General features: G+C 48.2%; 3 protein-coding genes across 3 annotated transcripts in view; all 3 read left to right on the forward strand.

Moving 5' to 3' along the window:
• Positions 1-17,401, forward strand: part of SAR1B (secretion associated Ras related GTPase 1B) — a 1,003,791-nt gene that overhangs the window by 137,333 nt on the left and 849,057 nt on the right. The gene's annotated exons all lie outside the window — the stretch shown is intronic.
• TIFAB (TIFA inhibitor) lies at positions 10,181-13,717 on the forward strand. The gene is made up of 2 exons (XM_050792873.1): positions 10,181-10,372; positions 12,635-13,717. Exon 2 carries the CDS (start codon positions 12,645-12,647, stop codon positions 13,257-13,259), a length of 615 nt encoding a protein of 204 aa, XP_050648830.1. The 5' UTR covers positions 10,181-10,372; positions 12,635-12,644; the 3' UTR covers positions 13,260-13,717.
• Positions 15,181-16,328, forward strand: DCANP1 (dendritic cell associated nuclear protein 1). Its single transcript, XM_050792867.1, is given in 2 exon segments — positions 15,181-15,689; positions 15,691-16,328. Coding segments are annotated over 2 exon segments (735 nt in total). The 5' UTR covers positions 15,181-15,522; the 3' UTR covers positions 16,259-16,328.

The raw sequence follows: 17,401 nt of genomic DNA on the forward strand, positions 1-17,401 counted from the left end.
AGTTCAGTGAGCGAGTGGCACAGAATCCAGTTCATGGGCAGTGAATGGCAGAAGCCCTGGCAGGGAGCTCGTGGCATAGAAGATTCATCCATCCTCTCATTAACACTTCCCTGAGATTTATATTGTTACAAACAATCCACACTGCTGAGTGTGGATTGCTGGTGCGGTGGTTCACGCCTGTAATCCCAGCACTTTGGGAGGCCGAGGCAGGCAGATCAGGAGGTCAGGAGTTTGAGACCAGCCTGGCCAACATGGTGAAACCCCGTCTCTACTAAAAATACAAAAAATAGCTGGGCGTGGTGGCGGGTGCCTGTAATCCCAGCTACTTGGGATGCTGAGGCAGGAGAACCGTTTGAACCTGAGAGGTGGAGGTTGCAGTGAGCCGAGCTTGTGCCATTTCACTCCAGCCTGGGCGACAGGGTGAGACTCTGTCTCAAAAAAAAAAAAAAAAAAAAAAAAAAAAAAAAATATGCCTATTAAACAATATAAAAATGGGAATATAAAATTAATAAAACCTGCAAGGTGAATTTGAATGCTTTTATTTTGCATTGTAACTAAGGTATGTAAAATATTCTACTCAACCAAATATAGTCAAATATGGTAAATTGTGATCTTCAGTTATAAACTTAAGATAACTATTTGTAGGGAAACTGGATATCTACATGCAAAAGAATGAAGTTGCACCCTTACTTAGTCCATTTGGACTCCCATAAATTGGGTGACTTAGAGACAAGAGAAATTTATTTCTTACAGCTCCGGAGGCTAGGAACAGCAGAGACAGGAAAACAAAAGACCTTCATCACCTAGCGTGTTTTCCTTTTTCTGCCGTCCCAGCCTCCGGAGATATAAGAAAAGAAGGTAAAAGTACTGGAAGATTTTGTTTCTAGTGAGGGCCAACTTGCTGGCTCCTAGATGGCAACTTCTCACTGCAGTCTCACAGGGTGGAAGGACTAGTGAGCTCCCTGTGGTCTCCTTTATAAGGGCACTAATCTAATCACCTTCTAACGGCTCCACCTCCTATCAACAATACCATCACTTTGGGGGTTAAGATTTCAATATATGAACTTTGGGGGGACACAAACATTCAAACCACAGCACTTACCTTGCACCATATACAAAAATTGTCTCAAAATGCATTAAAGACCTAAAACCATAAAACACCTAGAAGAAAACACAGAGGGAAAGCTTCATGATATTATATTTAGTAATAATTTCCTGGTTAAAAATGACACCAAAAGCACAGGCAAAAAAAAGTTAAACATAGATAAATAGAACTTTATCCAAATTAAAAACTTTTGTGTGTCAAAGGACACAATCAACATAGTGAAAAGGCAACTGACGGAATAGGAGAAAATATTTGTAATTCACTGATCTGATAAAGGGTTAATATTTAAAATATCTAAAGAACTTTCCCAACTCAAAAACAATAACAAAATAGCCTAATTAAAAAATAGGTAAAGGACTTGAATAGATATTTCTCCAAAGAAGATATGCAATTACCAGCAAGCATATGAAAAGATGTGCAACATGACTAATCATTAGGGAAATGCAAATCTAAACCACAATCAGATATCACCTTATACCCTTTAGTATACTGTCCAAAAAATAAAAACAGAAAATAACAAGTGTTGATGAGGATATCAAGAAGTTGGAACCCTTGTGCATTGTTGGTGGGGCTGTAAAATGCTGCAGCCACTGTGGAAAACAATTTTTTTTTTCAAGAGAGTGTTTCGCTTTGTCACCCAAGCTGGAGTGCAGTGGCATGATCTCGACTCACTGCAGCCTCGAATCCTGGGCTCAAGTGATCCTCCTGCCTTAGCCCCTTTCAAGTAGCAGGGACTGCAGGCACATGCTACCATGCCCGGCAAATTTTTATATTTATTTTTTTGTAGAGGGGATTTCACCATGTTGCTCAGGCTAGTCTCAAACTCCTGAGCTTAAGTGATCTGCCCACCTTGGCCTCCCAAAGTCCTAAAAAAAATTAATGATAGAACTATCATATGATTCAGTAATTCCACTTGTGGATATATACCCAAAAGAACTGAAAGCAGGGACTCAAACTCAAACAGATATTTGTATACCCATGTGCATAACATTATTCATGATAGCCAAAAGGTAGAAATAACCCAAGTGCCCATTAATGGATGAAAGGATAAGCAAAATGTGGTCCAGACATACAAAGGAATATTATTCAGCCTTGAAAAGAAATGAAATTCTGATACATGCTACAATATGGGTGAATCTTAACGATGTTCTGCTCAGTTAAATAAACCAGTCACAAAAGGACAAATACTGTATGATTCCAATTATATTTTACATGTATAAAGTCTACGACATATTTTCTCCTATTCCATAGATGGGTGTCTTTTCACTGTGCTGATTGTGTCCTTGGATGCAAAAGTTTTTAATTTTGATAGAGTCCTATTCATCTGTTTTTAACTTTTGTTGCCTGAGGTATCTAGTCAAACTCATAGAAAGCAGAATGGTAGTCACCAGAAGTAGGGGGAGTGAGAAGTTGTTTAATGGGTATGAAAAACTTCTGGAGATTGTACAACAATGCAAATGTACTTAATACCACTAAAGTGCACACTTAACCCTGGTTAAAATGGTAAATGTTGTATTATGTATATTTTACCATAATTGAAACAAAAAGGTACTATTTGCAGAGAGACCAGCTGTTTCTTCTCCTCCTCCTTTCAGATCTGTACCCAGTACTTACAGGCCTGGAACCACCTAACTCTCCACACAAAGGGTTTGCTTGCATGGTATGTTAGAAATCTGCCTCTGAAGACACACGAATTCCAGAATATGCCTTATTCCTAAATTTTAGTAAAATGCATTTATGCCAGGCTTCACCCTACTTAAAAATGAAAAGCCCATGTTCAATGTGTGTTATGTTATGTTGAGACCATGTTTCCTGGCCAGCTGAGTCCTTTAAATAAACCCAAGCTGCTTCTTCAATCCAAGTTTTTGACTGAAAAAGAAAAAAGCTCTTTGCAAATCCTTTTGACCGAGGGAAAGTGAACCCCTTTCAAAGTGTTTAATGGAGATGTTGGCTATAAGGCAAGGGAGGTTGTGCAGGCACAATTATCCTCATTCTATAGTTGAGGAAACTGAGACCTGGAGAGGTAAAGCCACTGCCACAAAGTACGTTCCATGGAGGAGGTGGAGCTGGGCGCTCTGTGAGGGCTCCTTCCTGCCCTCTGGCCCCTCTGCTGGTCTGGATGCTGTGGGTGAAGGTAGAGGAAACCGCCCTCGGGGCAGGGCGGTAGGATGCCTCCCCCTCTTCCAAGTCCCTGCTCCTCAGGCAGCCTGAGGGTCTCCTCTTCAGCTCAGTAGACAAAAGGAGGTATGAGCTCATTGCTGGGCTAAAGGGCACCAGTCTCCTGTGGCCTGACCTCCCCAACCCAAGGTAAAAGTCAAGCATTCCTGTGAAAATTACCAGGCATCCTCTCCCCAGGCCTACCCCAGGCATTAGTCAGGGCTCCAGTCATTATTGGATTTGGCATTTATTAATAGTGAAATTGACATAGATTAGCAATTTGGCACTATAATGAAATCGGGCTTAGCAATGAAGCCTAGAATAGGGGAGGGAGTCTGGGCCGGGATGGCAGCAGCTCCTAGGGATTCTTCCCCCCACCATCCCTGGCTCCTTGGCAAGTAGAGGCCACACAGGTCCTGCTGGCCAGCCCCACCTCTGCAAGGAGGCCCAGCCAGCACTCTGAAGGGGAATGCATCAGTAAGCGCCACCTCGATAGTCATATGCTTCCCGCTGGGGCTCAGGCCAGAGCCTGGTAGAGTTGGTCAAATCCCAAGTAATCACCACTCCAGCTCCATTAGCAGAAGGAGGTGGGGAAAGGGCTTGCCCCTTAAGGTGGCCGTGGAGCACAGGAATTGAGGATAAGGATTTGGGGATCAAATCTGGGTTTGAGACACAGCTCTACCACTTAATATCTGGATTATCATGAGTAAGCTGCTTCCCTAACTGTGCCTCAGTTTTCTTATTTGTGAAACAAGATTACTACAGAATCTATCTTGGGAGTTGTAGTGGTGATTCAACAAGGTAACTCCTACAAGGGTTTTGCCAGAACACAGCAAGGAGTCACTAAGTGGGACTTTACTGTTGTTTTCAAATTCAAACACACCCTGACTGTGGTCACCATTTTTATTAGGCAAGGGCGGCAAGGCAGAGCCTTTCCAGAAGCAGGACCTCTCTCCACCGGGCACCATCCCACATCCCAGCAGTGCCAGCTGGACAACTCCTAGTCATCTACAGGAGCCAGCACCAGCTTATCCTCCTCCAAGAGGACTTCCCCGGTGACCCCTCCCACCCCTGGTGGGTTAGGTTTCCCTCCTGGGGTCCACAGTCATGTGTATGGCAACCCCCATCCCTGGGAGTTACCAAGGCTCTTTCTCTTCCCTGAGGGCCTGGTTGGAGCAGGGTGCAGCGTTCTGTCCTGATGGTCACAGTGACAACAGCTCCATCCACATGCTGAGAGCCTCCCATGCAGCAGGTCAGCCGGGGCTGAGCCTTAGGGTGCATTTCCCCACTGGGTCCCTCTCTCTGGGGAGGATGTGACAGGTAGTGGCTGTGCATCCTCGCTCTGCAGGCACGCAATCTGCATCCTGGGGCGGGTTGCTTCACCTCTCTGAGCCTCCTGTCCTGGTGCCCGTGACTACGATGGCTGCTTCCCCTGCCTCTGCTCTGACTCCTACTTTTAGCTCCATGCTCATTATGAGTGGGAGGGGATTGGGTGTGGATGCACCTGGGGTCCATTTAGGGCATTCTGAGTCAGAGAAAGGAGGACCGCCCCCCCGCCTCCTCCAGCGCCACCTCCTGCCATGGCTTCCCCAACCTTTCAAACTATCCTCCCTCTTGGGACCCAAGAGAGGATCAGTGGGTTTAGTGATGCTGCCACCTGGTGGCCACAGGCCATCGGGACTCAGCGGGCAGCCACATTAGCTTGCTAGGGCTGGAACCAAGCACTCTCCGCTGAGTGTCACTGGTGGCCAGCGGGCTGGAGCACACATTTTGAGAAGGCCAGGCAGCTGGACTCCAGAGACCCCCTACATTTGAGGCCTGAAAGCTTCATGGTTAAGCCCAAGAGTCTCAGGGACTGTGTTCAAATCCTGGCTCTGAAACTTCCCAGAAGGATGACCTTGAGCAAGTCAACTACCTGCTCTGAGCCCCAGCTTCCTCATTTGTGAGATGGAGAGCCTTCCTGGACGTCAAGGACACAGGTCCCAGCAATTACTTGAAGAATTCCTTTTACTTTATTATAATCTAAAATGGAATTTATAGGAAACTCAGGCACATTAGGAATTCAACTCTAAAGCCATGCTTATTTTAAGCAAAAACAGGAGCTGTCCGAAAACTTAGGTTTTGTGTGTGCGTTGTTAAGTCTCCTCTGAGAGCCCCTGTCCCCAGGGCGCATTTTTACTCTACCGCCAAGGGTTCTACTAAGAGCAGTTCTCACTTATCAATTCTCACTGCATGCTTGGCACTTTCCACGTATCTCGAGTCCTCACAGCAACAGCAATTTGTCCCCATTTTACAGAGCAGAAAACTGAGGTGCAGAAAGGCTGCGTAACTTGCTTGAGTTGTTACATGTAGGAGCAAAGCCTCAGTCAGACCTGAATCCGTCTGGCAGCAGAAACCTCACTGGTCTAATGTTGGAGAAAGCCCTGGAGGTGGGAGTTTCAGGGGTTGCCTGAGGAGGCAATTGTTCTGTCCTTGAGCCCTCCCTGAGCACATGATGGGGGACATTTGCTGACTGATGTAATATGCCCCAGGATCCCAACACCAGATGCCCAACACACAACCAGAGACTGTCCTAGCCAAGGGGGCCAGGCTGAGTGAAACCGGCACTTCCCCAGCTCTCGCCCTTTTGGGCTCTCACTCTCCCTTCGTGAGACTTCCAGCTCCTATCCGCCTCTGGTAAGCCAACAACCAGCACTGTGTATGCATACTCCTTCCCACAAACCTGGGGCATTTCTCCTGGCTTCTAAAAGATGCAGCCTGGGCAGGACTTCTCCTTGCCAGGGAATTCCCTGGTTGTTTCAGTTCTCTTTCTGGTTGGAAACTGCTGTGACCCAAGTTATTAAAGACACAGGCACCATGAACACATGTCCTCTGCCCAGTCACCCTCCCACACCAGGGCTGTGAGCATGGACGTAGCCCTCCCCTCATGACTCACAATTGCAACAGAAGGCAATGGGAGGAAAACAGGCCCAGGGAGGAGATAGGACTTGCCTGAGGTCACATATCTAGGGATGACAAAGCTCCCTACCAAGCTTCTGCCCACTACCTTACTCTGCTGGTGGGCAGAAATATCCAGGGATCACTGAGGTCTTGCCCAGACTGGAGCCCCAAAGATGAGGTCCTTTCCCAGGGTCTAGTGACACTCAGCAGGCCAGGTGATCTTTGGACCAGGGAGACTGATAAGAGGAAAGGCTCTGGAGCATGGCCAGCCACCTTCACACAGTAGGCTGAGCCCCATCCATGTGCCTTTGCAGTCCTTGAAGTGCCTTGGAGTAGCCATTCACGTTTTCAGTCATTCATTGTCTATCACTGCACTGAGTAGGGTTGTGGTGCCGGCAAGAGGCTCAGGATCAAGTCTAGCTGCCTAGCCTGCACATGGTTTCTTTCTTGCCTTGGAGTGGCCATTCGGGGTTTTGGTCATTCTAGCTGCCTCGCCTGTACTTGGCTCCTCTCCTGCACAGAGCAAACAGCAGGTCTGGCATGCTCTTAGAACCACTCCTTTAGGTTACTACTGCCTTCCATAGGTTCCTAGAGAAGGAGTCACAGCAAGTCCCCAAGAATTGTCAGAAGAGGATTTTCTCAGTGATCTGAGCTTTGCTCCCCACCCTTCCCCAGTACCAGGAAGAGCCAGGGTACAGGGGTTGGGGGAAGGATACAAGAAAAGGCAATTGGAGAGATGCAAAGACCATGATGGGGACTTCACTGAGCTTCAGTCACCTGTCTTGCTTGGTTTGCTACCAAACATCTTGTGGCTGTGGGGGCTAGCCCTGCCCCTCACTGCCCTCCCCCTAGACCCCCCACCTCTCTGCTTAACTTGCTATTGAGGAACCAAGAGCCACACTTGTTTCCAGACCTATAAGACTGGCCCCAAGTATGACCCAGAGGGAGTATGTGGCACAGCTATCAAGCTATCTGGACTGTGGAGGTGTATTGTGGCTAGGCCTGAGGACTGGGAGTCAGCTCACCTAAGTCCTCACCCAGCTGTGCTACAGATTTACTGTGTAACCTTGACTGGTCACTTCCCTTTGCTGAGCTTCCAGGTCAGTTATTTGAGCATCTGGCCCTAAGGATCTCAGGGTGGTCAGAAAAGGCCCAGGTGTAACCAGCGAGGCCTCCAGAGTAGCAGCCTACCCCCAGGAGAAGAGCAGAGTCAGAAACCCTTAGAGGAAACAGCCTCCAAGGCCACCATGCTGAAGGGTCTCAAGTGCCTCAGCCTAGAGGAAGGCAGGAGGTGAGCTACTGGAATGCGTCAGTGTCTGTCCAGGAAGAGTCAGTGCCAGAGCCCTTCTTCTCCCCTTCAATTTTACCTAACCCAGCTGCAGGCCTGGTCTGGGGCTGTCCTCACCCTCCCTACCTGGATGTCCTCCCTATTCCACTGTGCCTTTCCAAGCCTTCTCAGTCTTCATTGTCATTGATAATGTATCACTCCACTTCCCATCTATTAGCTTGTCACTAAGACATTATTATTCTTTTATTGATTATCCTAGAGATTATATCATGCATCTTTGACTTATTAGTGTCTACCTTAAATTGTAGTTTTATTGCATCCTGGACAATGCAAGGACCTTGGGACACTATAATTACATTTTTACCCCTCCCACTTTTGATGTTATTGTCATGTAATTATACATATATTCTAAACATGTTTTAAAATGCCATCGTCCTATTAGCAAACTAACACAGGAACAGAAAACCAAATACTACATGTTCTCACTTGTAAGTGGGAGCTAAATGATGAGAACTCATGAACACAAAGAAGGAAACGACAGACGCTGGGATCTTCTTGAGGGTAGAGAGTGGGAGGAGGGAGAGGAGCAGAACAGATAACTATTGGGTACTGGGCTTAATACCTGGGTGATGAAATAACCTGTGCAACGAACCCCCATGACACAAGTTTACCTGTGTAACAAACCTTCACATATACCCCTGAAACTAAAACAAAAGTTTCAAAAATAAAATGTCATTATTATTATTTTTCATATGGTTAATATTACTTTGATTTGTATGAATATATCCATTTTCATTGCTCTTTATTTTCTTCTGCATTTCTGTGCTTTCATTTGGGACTACTTTTCTTCTGTCTGAAGAACACTAGAATTTAGAGTATGTGTACTGTTGACAAATTCTTCAGTTTTTGGGTGAAAATGACTTCATGTCATCTTTATTTCTGAAGTATTCTTTATCTGGGTATGGAATTCTAGGTTGTCAGTTACTTTAAAGCAAAATATCTTCAACAAGCTAGGAATAAATGAAAACATTCTCAATTTGAAAAAGAACATTTGCAAAAATCCTACAGTTAACCTCATACTCTTACTGATAAGAAACCAGAAATTTTCCCACTAAGATCAGGAACAAGACAAGGATGTCCCTTCTCACTATTCTTTTTCAACATCATTTAACCAACAAGTTTTAACCAATGAAGTAAGATTAAAAGGGAAAAAAAGGTATACATATTGGGAAGGAAGAAAAAAAACTGTCTTTATTTGCAGATGACATAATTGTCCATGTAGAAAATCCAAAGGAATTGACAAAAAAGCTCCTGGAACTAGTAAGTGATTAAAGGATGACTGCAGGATACAAGATTAATACATAAAATCAATTACTTTCCTATGTGCCAGCAATGAACAAGTGGAATTTGGAATAAAAAACACAATGCCATTTCCATTAATATTCAAAAAGAAATATTTCTGTATAAACCTAACAAAACATGTACAAGATCTATATGAGGAAACCCATGAAACTATGATGAAGGAAATCAAAGAACTGAATAAATAGAGAGATATCCCATGTTCATGAATAGGAAGATTCAATACGGTCAGGATGTCAGTTCTTCCCTCCTTTATTGATAGATTTGATGCAGTCTCATCAAAATCCCAGCAAGTTATTTTGTGGCTATTAACAAACTGATTCTAACGTTTATATGGAGAGACAACTCAAAAGAGCCAAGACAAAATTGAAAGAGAAGAACAGAATTGAAGGACTGGCAGTACCCAACTTCAAGACTTACTACAAAGCTGCAGCAATCAAGACAGTATGATATTGGTGAAAAAACAGACAAATAGATCAATGATACAAAGTAGATAGCCCAGAAATAAACCCACATGAATATAGTCAACCAATCTTTTACAAAGGAGTAAAGAGAAAACACTGAAATAAAAAAAAACAGTCTTTTCAGAAAATGGTGCTGAGACAACTGATCATCTATAAGCAAAACAAAACAAAACAAAAATCTAGACACAAACCTTACACGTGTCATAAAAATTAAAATGTATGTATAGAACTATAAAACTCCTAGGAGATAATGCAGGTGACTTGAACACACTGGTGAACTAAGGATTTCTGGGCCATGTGAAGGGTTAGTACCTTCACATTTAGCCACTTCCAGGACAGCCAGAGCCCTCAGTGCTGGACATGCGACCATTTTCACCCCTTCCAAACTGCATGCAAACAAGCATAGCTCGGGCAATGGGGAGTGGGCACGAGAGACCGCCTTCTCGCTGTTCTGCAGGAGAGACCATCTTCTACGAGTGGCCATTTACTGCCCTCTCCATCCTCCCCGTCCCCAGGCCCTGCCCTCTCCTGAGACCCTCAGGGAAGTGCCATGTTGCCTACAGTTTCCTTGGCCAACTTCTATCCAGCCAGAATGCTCTCCTCATTCTCCCACACTCAGGGGGGCTTTCCTGTCCAGTAGCCCTCTGTCCCAAAAGGCTCTTTTTTTCTAACATGCCTGGACTGCTTTGACCCCATCCTACTGGCAGGTGGAGAGGAACTTTGCAGATACCCTGGGTGCAAGTCCTAAGGTCCCTGGGGGTGGGGTAGGAGAGGCTGGCAGAACTGAAACCCAGGAAGGCACGCCATCTATCTCAGAAGGGGCCCCACGCTGGGGTTTCTCAAACTCTCAGCAGTGGAATAGCACTTCTGCAATGAAAAATTACACTTCTATTTTCTTTCCTAAAGGGAAAAAGGAAGAATGCAACAAAACTGAAGTGTGTTCTGTCATGTTCCTGAACCATAGCCGTAAGAGCCCTCCCCAGCCCTACCCAAACCAGCCTACTCCCTCCCAAGAGCTCACAGCTGCAGGACTAGAGTCAGATGTGCCCTGGCAATAAGGTAAGTGGAAGCCAGAGGGACTTGAACCCATGGGGAGACGGGAAGGCCTGGTGGGGCTGGGAGGAGGGCTCCCCCGAGACACACACTCTGGAGTGTCTTCCTCCTGCCTCATCCCAAAGGCTGGATTTGTAGGGCTGGGTTTCTGTTTCCCCAGAATACCTGGGATCCAAAAGACACAGGACAGCCTCTCATGGATGGGCTCCTCTTTGGTGGGAGATTTCTGTTAGCTCTGGGTGGTTCAGTGGAGCAGAGAGTGAGGCCACACAGCAACAGTGAATCTTTCTTCCTAAGGAATTCTTTCAGGGTCTCTGGGCCATGAGATTAGTTTCTGGGAGTGAAGTCTTGAGTTTCCAGCCAGGCCTGACGGCATGGTTGCCCAGCCCACCTGTCCTGGGCTCAGCCTGTATCCCACACCTCAAGAAAAGGCTTTCTGGCCAGGCGTGGTGGCTCACGCCTATAATCCCAGCACTTTGGAAGGCTGAGGTGGGCAGATCACCTGAGGGCAGGAGTTTGAGATCAGCCTGACCAACATGGCAAAACCCCGTCTCTACTGAAAATAAAAAATTAGTTGGGCATGGTGGCGGGCACCTGTAATCCCACCTACTCGGGAGGCTGAGGCAGGAGAATCCCTTGAACCTGGAGGACGGAGGCTACCATGAGCTGAGATCATGCCACTTACACTCTAGCCTGGGTGACAGGGCGAGACTCCATCTCAAAAAAAAAAAAAAAAAGAAAAAAAGAAAAGAAAAAAGAGAGGCTTTCTTCAGACTATGGCCAGATGGGGTGTGGACAGAGACATACATGTGTCTGTGCCTTAGGGGAAAGAGGGTGCCCTGAGGCCTCTGATAGTGAAAGGGTGCCCTCACTATCAGACTAAAAGGTCCCAGCCATTAACCTACTGCATCTAAAAGGTTCAAGACCTGGAGGGACATTGGGTTCAAGCCACCTGCAACAGGCTCGCTGTCCCACACAGCCTTTGAGATCTGATCCTATTTGTGGTCTCTCTGGGTGATTTCACCGTGTGTGTGTGTGTGTGTGGGCTTCTCATTCAGCCACTTGGCAAATGTGTCCCTGGACATTTATGGTGGCCAAACCCTATTTGTACGGGACAGTGGGACATGGGACAGCAAGAACCACAGCCCAGACCACACCCAGTCCTCGGGAGGCCTCAGGGACAGGAAGAGAGGAGCTCAGGGTAGACAGGACAAGGGCCCACAGAACTTGGGCATGAAATGCAAAGATGGAATGAATGGGGAATAAAGCTGGCCAGGTGTCCTGGGGGATTCTCCCTGTTGTGGGAGTCAGAGGCAGTGAAGGGTCACCTTCCCCAGGGAAGGGAGCTTCACAGGAGAGGTAACATTTGAGCAGGGCCTTGAACCATGGGCAGTGCTTGGACACAGAGTTTGGAATAGAAGATACCTTCTTAGGAGAGAAATAATGTGAGCAAAAGCCTGGTACCCAGAGAATGTATAATTAGTTATTCAAATCTGCTCAACCCTTGGTGACTGTTGAAGGTGATGGCAGGTCCTGGGCCACATGGCGTTGGTGGACATAGCAGAGTTTGTGTTCCTGAAACCCATGCAGGAACAAAGCTGGTGGCCTTCCACCAAGTACCCATAGTAACCACTTGGAATGTGCTAGCTGTGTTTATTCTTCACTAGGGTTTCTAGGCAGCCTTTCTGGTGGCCAGGACTATGGCTAAGCCTCCCCCTTCTGTGTCCCTCCATACATCCTGGTGCTACAGACACCTCTCTCCTCCACCAGTGGGTGCTCCCAAGAGTCAGGGCTCAGTTTGTTGTTGAATCCGCTTCTCCCCAGCAGCTGGTTCCCTGCTCGGCTCAAAGGAGGACTCAGCAAGGGTTTGTTGTGTAACTGTCAGGTACAAGGAAGATGTAGCTGGTCTGTCTACCTTTTCTTTTCCAAGAAGCAGAGCCAAACTGTCTCCAAATAACCAAAAAATTACCAAAGCCCCACCCTGCAAGCCAGCATGCCTGATCCCTTACATAGACAAGGACAGACATACCTATATTACAGAAATCCAGAAGTCAGAGAGAGTGGGTGGTGTGTTCTATTCAGAGTATGAGACAGACTAAGCTCATGACCTTCCACACCAGTTCCAGCCTTGGCTCCATCCTGGCTTGGGCAGAGTGATTGTATGAACAGGCACAGGGCCCCTGAGGTGGGCAACTGTGTCTGGGCTCAGGGAGCCACAGAGGTCTCTGACTCAAGCTGAGCCTGTGTGTCCATGTTCCATCTTCCCAGGCCTTCATCCATGGAGAAGCCCCTCACCATCCTGCAAGTGAGCCTGTACCACACCACGCTGGGCCCATCTGCCTTTGCCAATGTGCCACCACGGCTGCAGCATGACACCAGCCCTCTGTTGCTCGGACGGGGACAGGACGCCCACCTCCAGCTGCAGCTCCCCCACCTCTCCCGTCGTCACCTGTCCCTGGAGCCCTACCTGGAGAAAGGCAGTGCCATGCTGGCCTTCTGCCTCAAGGTCCTGAGCCGCAAGGGCTGTGTGTGGGTCAATGGGCTGACGCTAAGGTACCTGGAGCAGGTCACCCTGAGTCCCGTCAACAGGCTTTTCTTCTCAGGCATCCAGATGCTGGTTCGCGTAGAAGAAGGCACATCCCTGGAGGCCTTTGTCTGCTATTTCCATGTCAGCCCTTCACCCCTGATTTACAGACCTGAGGCTGAGGAAACTGACGAATGGGAAGGCATCTCCCAGGAGCAGCCTCCCCCTGGTTCAGGGCAGCAGACTTCAGGTTGCCTGGGGTTTCTCCATGGCCCGTCCCAGACTTGGGACAGCCCTCCCCAGCCAAGACCTGGAGGAGGAACAGAAATACAGCTCCAGAGGGAACCCCCAGACAGTACACTCTGCTAGCCCTGCCACTAGAGCAAGTCTTTGCTAGATGAAACAGGACTTGAAGTATTTGAACTACATCATGCAAGCTTGACAAGCAAAACCCGCTGGCTGCCTTGCTCATAATGAACCAATTCTGCAAACACTGAACAAACAGTCCGGGGTGGAGAAGCACCCTCTGTGGCCAGAGTTATGCAAAGTAATGGGAACTTCATATACTTTTAGAGGCCCTGAGGGGTTCTGGGGAGCCTCTCTCAGCATTTCCACACATTTCCCCCTCTTGTCTGACTAGGAGTTACTTTATGTGGTTCATTTTGCGTGCTGCTTAAGAGCGGGAGTTTGAGGTTGCACCAGGAATGCGTGGACACATGTAACAATTACATTTGTGGTAGCTTGGTGTTACCTTCAGCTTTCAAATACCCACAGGCACGCGGGGCTTAGGAAAGCCTGAGTTTAATAAACTGCAAGTATTTCATTAAGCTGGCACACCCAATAGGATTCCCTGATCCCCAGATGGGCCACATGCACGCCACGCTGTCATGCAGAGGTGGGGGTGAGAAATATAGACGAGGTGTAAGAGGAAATTGGAAAGGTGGGACTCACATTTCTGGAAAAGATGCAGGCAGGGCTCAGGGTTTCCTGAGGATGGGAGCTGGGAGCTGGGCCTGCCTGGAAATTCATTGTCCCCATCATCATCCTCATCCTCACACTCCCCATTCTCTGTCACTTCTGGATCAAGGCCTTGGCTGACTGAGGGCAAAGGTCTTCAGAGAATGAGCGGATGGGGTGGGGGATTGTGTAAGAATTCAGCCAAGCAGTTATTTCACTCAGGGTGAGTCACACACCAAAGGGGGTGGGGGTGTTCCTTCCAAATAAGGGACTCGTTAGGAGCCAGGCACGCCAAAGGTGGGAGGATTTTCTCAGTGAATAAGGGGAGCAGCCACTTGCCACGCCATGCTGAGAAGGGGAGAGTGTGGTTTAGAAACAGCATTCACTGGTGTGATGCAGGGAGGGATCTACACGGTCACCATGATCCCAGACCCCACTCTCCCAGGAATCTGAGGCGCCGAGGGCACAGCCCTGTTCCCCTGGCTGACTCGAATCCCTGGGTCTGTAGTTGCCAGCAATTTCTGTTTTCTGCCCAAGAGGATGATCATTTTGCACCCAGGGCAAGCTACAAGGAGGTCCAACTTCACTCACAGGCCCTGAACATCTTCTCTATGAGGAAAACAGAGGTCGGCAAGACCCAGGCTTGCCCTGGTTTGGGAAGCTTCCTCTCCAACAGGAATGAAGCAAAAACACTCAGATCACAGCCACAAGGCAGGGAGAGCAGGGTGGCTAGGAAGGGGCTATCTGATGCTGTGAATGACCCCTTGGACCCCCAAAGCAGTTCCTCATTCATTCAGCAAACCTTCACCAAGCACCCACCTTGTGCCAGATCTGTGCAAAGCCACGGAACTGAACCAGAAGTGAGTAAGGCAAACTCCCTCAGGGAGTTTACGTTGTGCTCAGGAAAGTCAAGCATTCAGGAGTGCATTACTTATTTGATCACTACTGTGATTAGTGCTATAGTCATTGTATTTTTCTCTCTCCTCCAGCTGGGCTCACATACTCTTGTTAAGTGGCCGTGCCTGTTGAGTGCCTACCATGTGCTTAGGACTCTGCTAGGTGCTATGTATATTACCCTGTTTAAGGCTCATAACACCCCAGATAGACAATGGTATTAACTGCACTTTACAGATGAGAAAACTGAGACTCGGAAACATTACATATCTTGCCCAACATCACACCATCAGTAGCTATGTGACTTGGGCAAGTGACTTATCCTGCTCTTGCCTCTATTTCTCCCTCTGGAAAATGGGTAAGATAATAGTACTTACTACCTGCTAGAGTTATGAGGGCCTTAGGAGGTGGCACCTGTAAAGCACTCAGTCAGTGCCCAGCACACACTTAATAAGGGTTAGCTGCTATCATGAGACCTGAGAGAGCAGGGCTCACCATCCATACGGAAGTAAGGAAGACTCATGCCCCAGTAAGCTGGCTCCAGAACTCAAGGGCTTACCTGTGTTCTGTGACGCCCCAACTAGGGATTTAGTTGTAGCCATGGACCTGGTGGGCAACCAGGAGGGGATTTTAATCTGTTCCTTGCATCAGAAGGTCCAATAGGCAGGGTTAGTGTAATGGGAGATGCCATGGTAGGGCTGGCAAGGAGAAGAAGCCACGTGTACTTTGGTCTGATGAAAGGCAGCAGTGATCTGTCACCGACCAAAATGGTCCCCCAACTATGCATGTTGTGGGAGCAGCAACCCACATACAGAACTCAAGAAGCCATGGCCTGGAGGCTGCACCCAGACACGAAAGACTGGAGAGAGGAGCTGGTGGGGAAACCCCAGAGTCCCCAGGGTGCCACTCCCCAGCTCCACCAGACACTTTGGGAATGAGCTGCTGCCCCGAGTGGCCCTCTCCAGGGTTTCAGTGAGGGTCTCTCCCCTCCAGGGAGGAGCAGACCCTTGCCAACTGGAGTCCTGAGAGAGGAGAGAGTTCAATTCCTCCACAGGGGACTCTGCAACTGAGATCTTTGGAGTGAAGCATCTGCGAGCCCCTCAGGGACCCAGGATGAACTGCACAGCAGCTGAAGGAAGACAGGTCAGACCCGGCGGGAGGGAGCCACGAAACATCTGGCCTGTAGTTTCAGATTCTACCTGTTCACAGTTCACACAGTCTCCCCGGGAAACTCACACCTTGCCCTATGCCAAGTTTTTAAGACAGTTAAGCTCTGCCCATCCAAGACTTCATTTTTCTTGAGTAGAAAATCACTGAAATCATCAGATCCATGGCACCCACCCTCACTTTCTCCTAACAGCTGAAACCGTCAGGCTGGCTTCAGGGCCTGGTCTTCGCACTTGATATCACTATCCTTCACCTGCTCAGACAACCGGAGCAGGCGGGTGAGTTCCTCCCAGCAACCTCCACTGCGTTCTCTCAGCTCCCACCGCAGGGCAGCCCATGCGTCTGAGTGAACATGTGTGCATGTGCACACACACAGGTATGCACAGACATACACTAAACATGAACACACAGTGCACATGAACGCTGCTCCAAGCTAGGGCCCTCTGGTCAGACTGCTGCCTGGGTTAGAATTCTTGTCCCCCTCCATGACCACTTACTATAGTTCTGTGATCCTGCACAAGTGACTGAATCTCCCTGTGCCACAGTTTCTTCTTGTAGAAACTGGGAAAGATCACAGTACCTACCTCCTTAGAGTCATTGTGAAGGTCAATTTGAGGCATCACACATTTAAGGCACCCAGACATAAGGGTCAATAGGGTTAGCTATCACTGTCCAGTTTGGTGGGAGGAACTGAATGCATGTGGACACATGGACTCAGTCTACACGCAGGCACAAAAGGAGCTACATTGGTTACATTCAGGTATACCCCAGAGCACTACAATTCTCTGAGACATTGTCTGGAAATCTAGAAATCACCTCCTTGCCCTTTAAGGTATTTTAACACTCACATTCCTCTGCCTTTCTAAGAATGTGAATCTTCCCAAGCTGTCCTTGAGAGACACAGCCTCCCCTTGAGGGAAACATGCAAATGCTCCATAAGCAGCCACAGTGTGGGGCTCTGCCGTGAGGAAGTCACAGCAGACACGCTAGACAGCATAGTCCTGGCTACAGCCTGGAGGAAGGGAGGCCCGTGGTGGAGCACTCACTCCGTGCTTGTCTGCCCAGTGAGACCTCAAGTTCCTTGAAGACAAAGGCCATGGGTTGTTGACTCTTGTGTTCCTGGTGGCCTTCACAGAGCTGAACAGAGGACAGACGCACAGACAGGTGGGGCTCTGGTGGTCAAGGCAGCAGTATCCTTAGATGCTAAAGTCTGAGCCAGGCCATCAGGCCCGGCATGGACAGGGCAAGGCCCATAGTGGTGGGAAGCCAGTTGGCCAGCTGGGGTGAGAAGACCACGAAGCCATGGGCAGACAGGAAGTAGAGGTGAATGTGTCTGCCTCCTATAGGCCTCTGCCGGGACAACACAGACCCTCTAGCTGGGGCAGCACAGACCGTCTAGCTGGGGCAGCACAGACCCTCTAGCTGGGGCAGCACAGACCCTCTAGCTGGGGCAGAACAAGGCTGGTGCTTCCTTCTAGTCCTTGAGCCTGTAT

The sequence above is a fragment of the Macaca thibetana genome, chromosome 6, assembly GCF_024542745.1.
Source record: "Macaca thibetana thibetana isolate TM-01 chromosome 6, ASM2454274v1, whole genome shotgun sequence".
NCBI classification, from domain to species: domain Eukaryota; kingdom Metazoa; phylum Chordata; class Mammalia; order Primates; family Cercopithecidae; genus Macaca; species Macaca thibetana.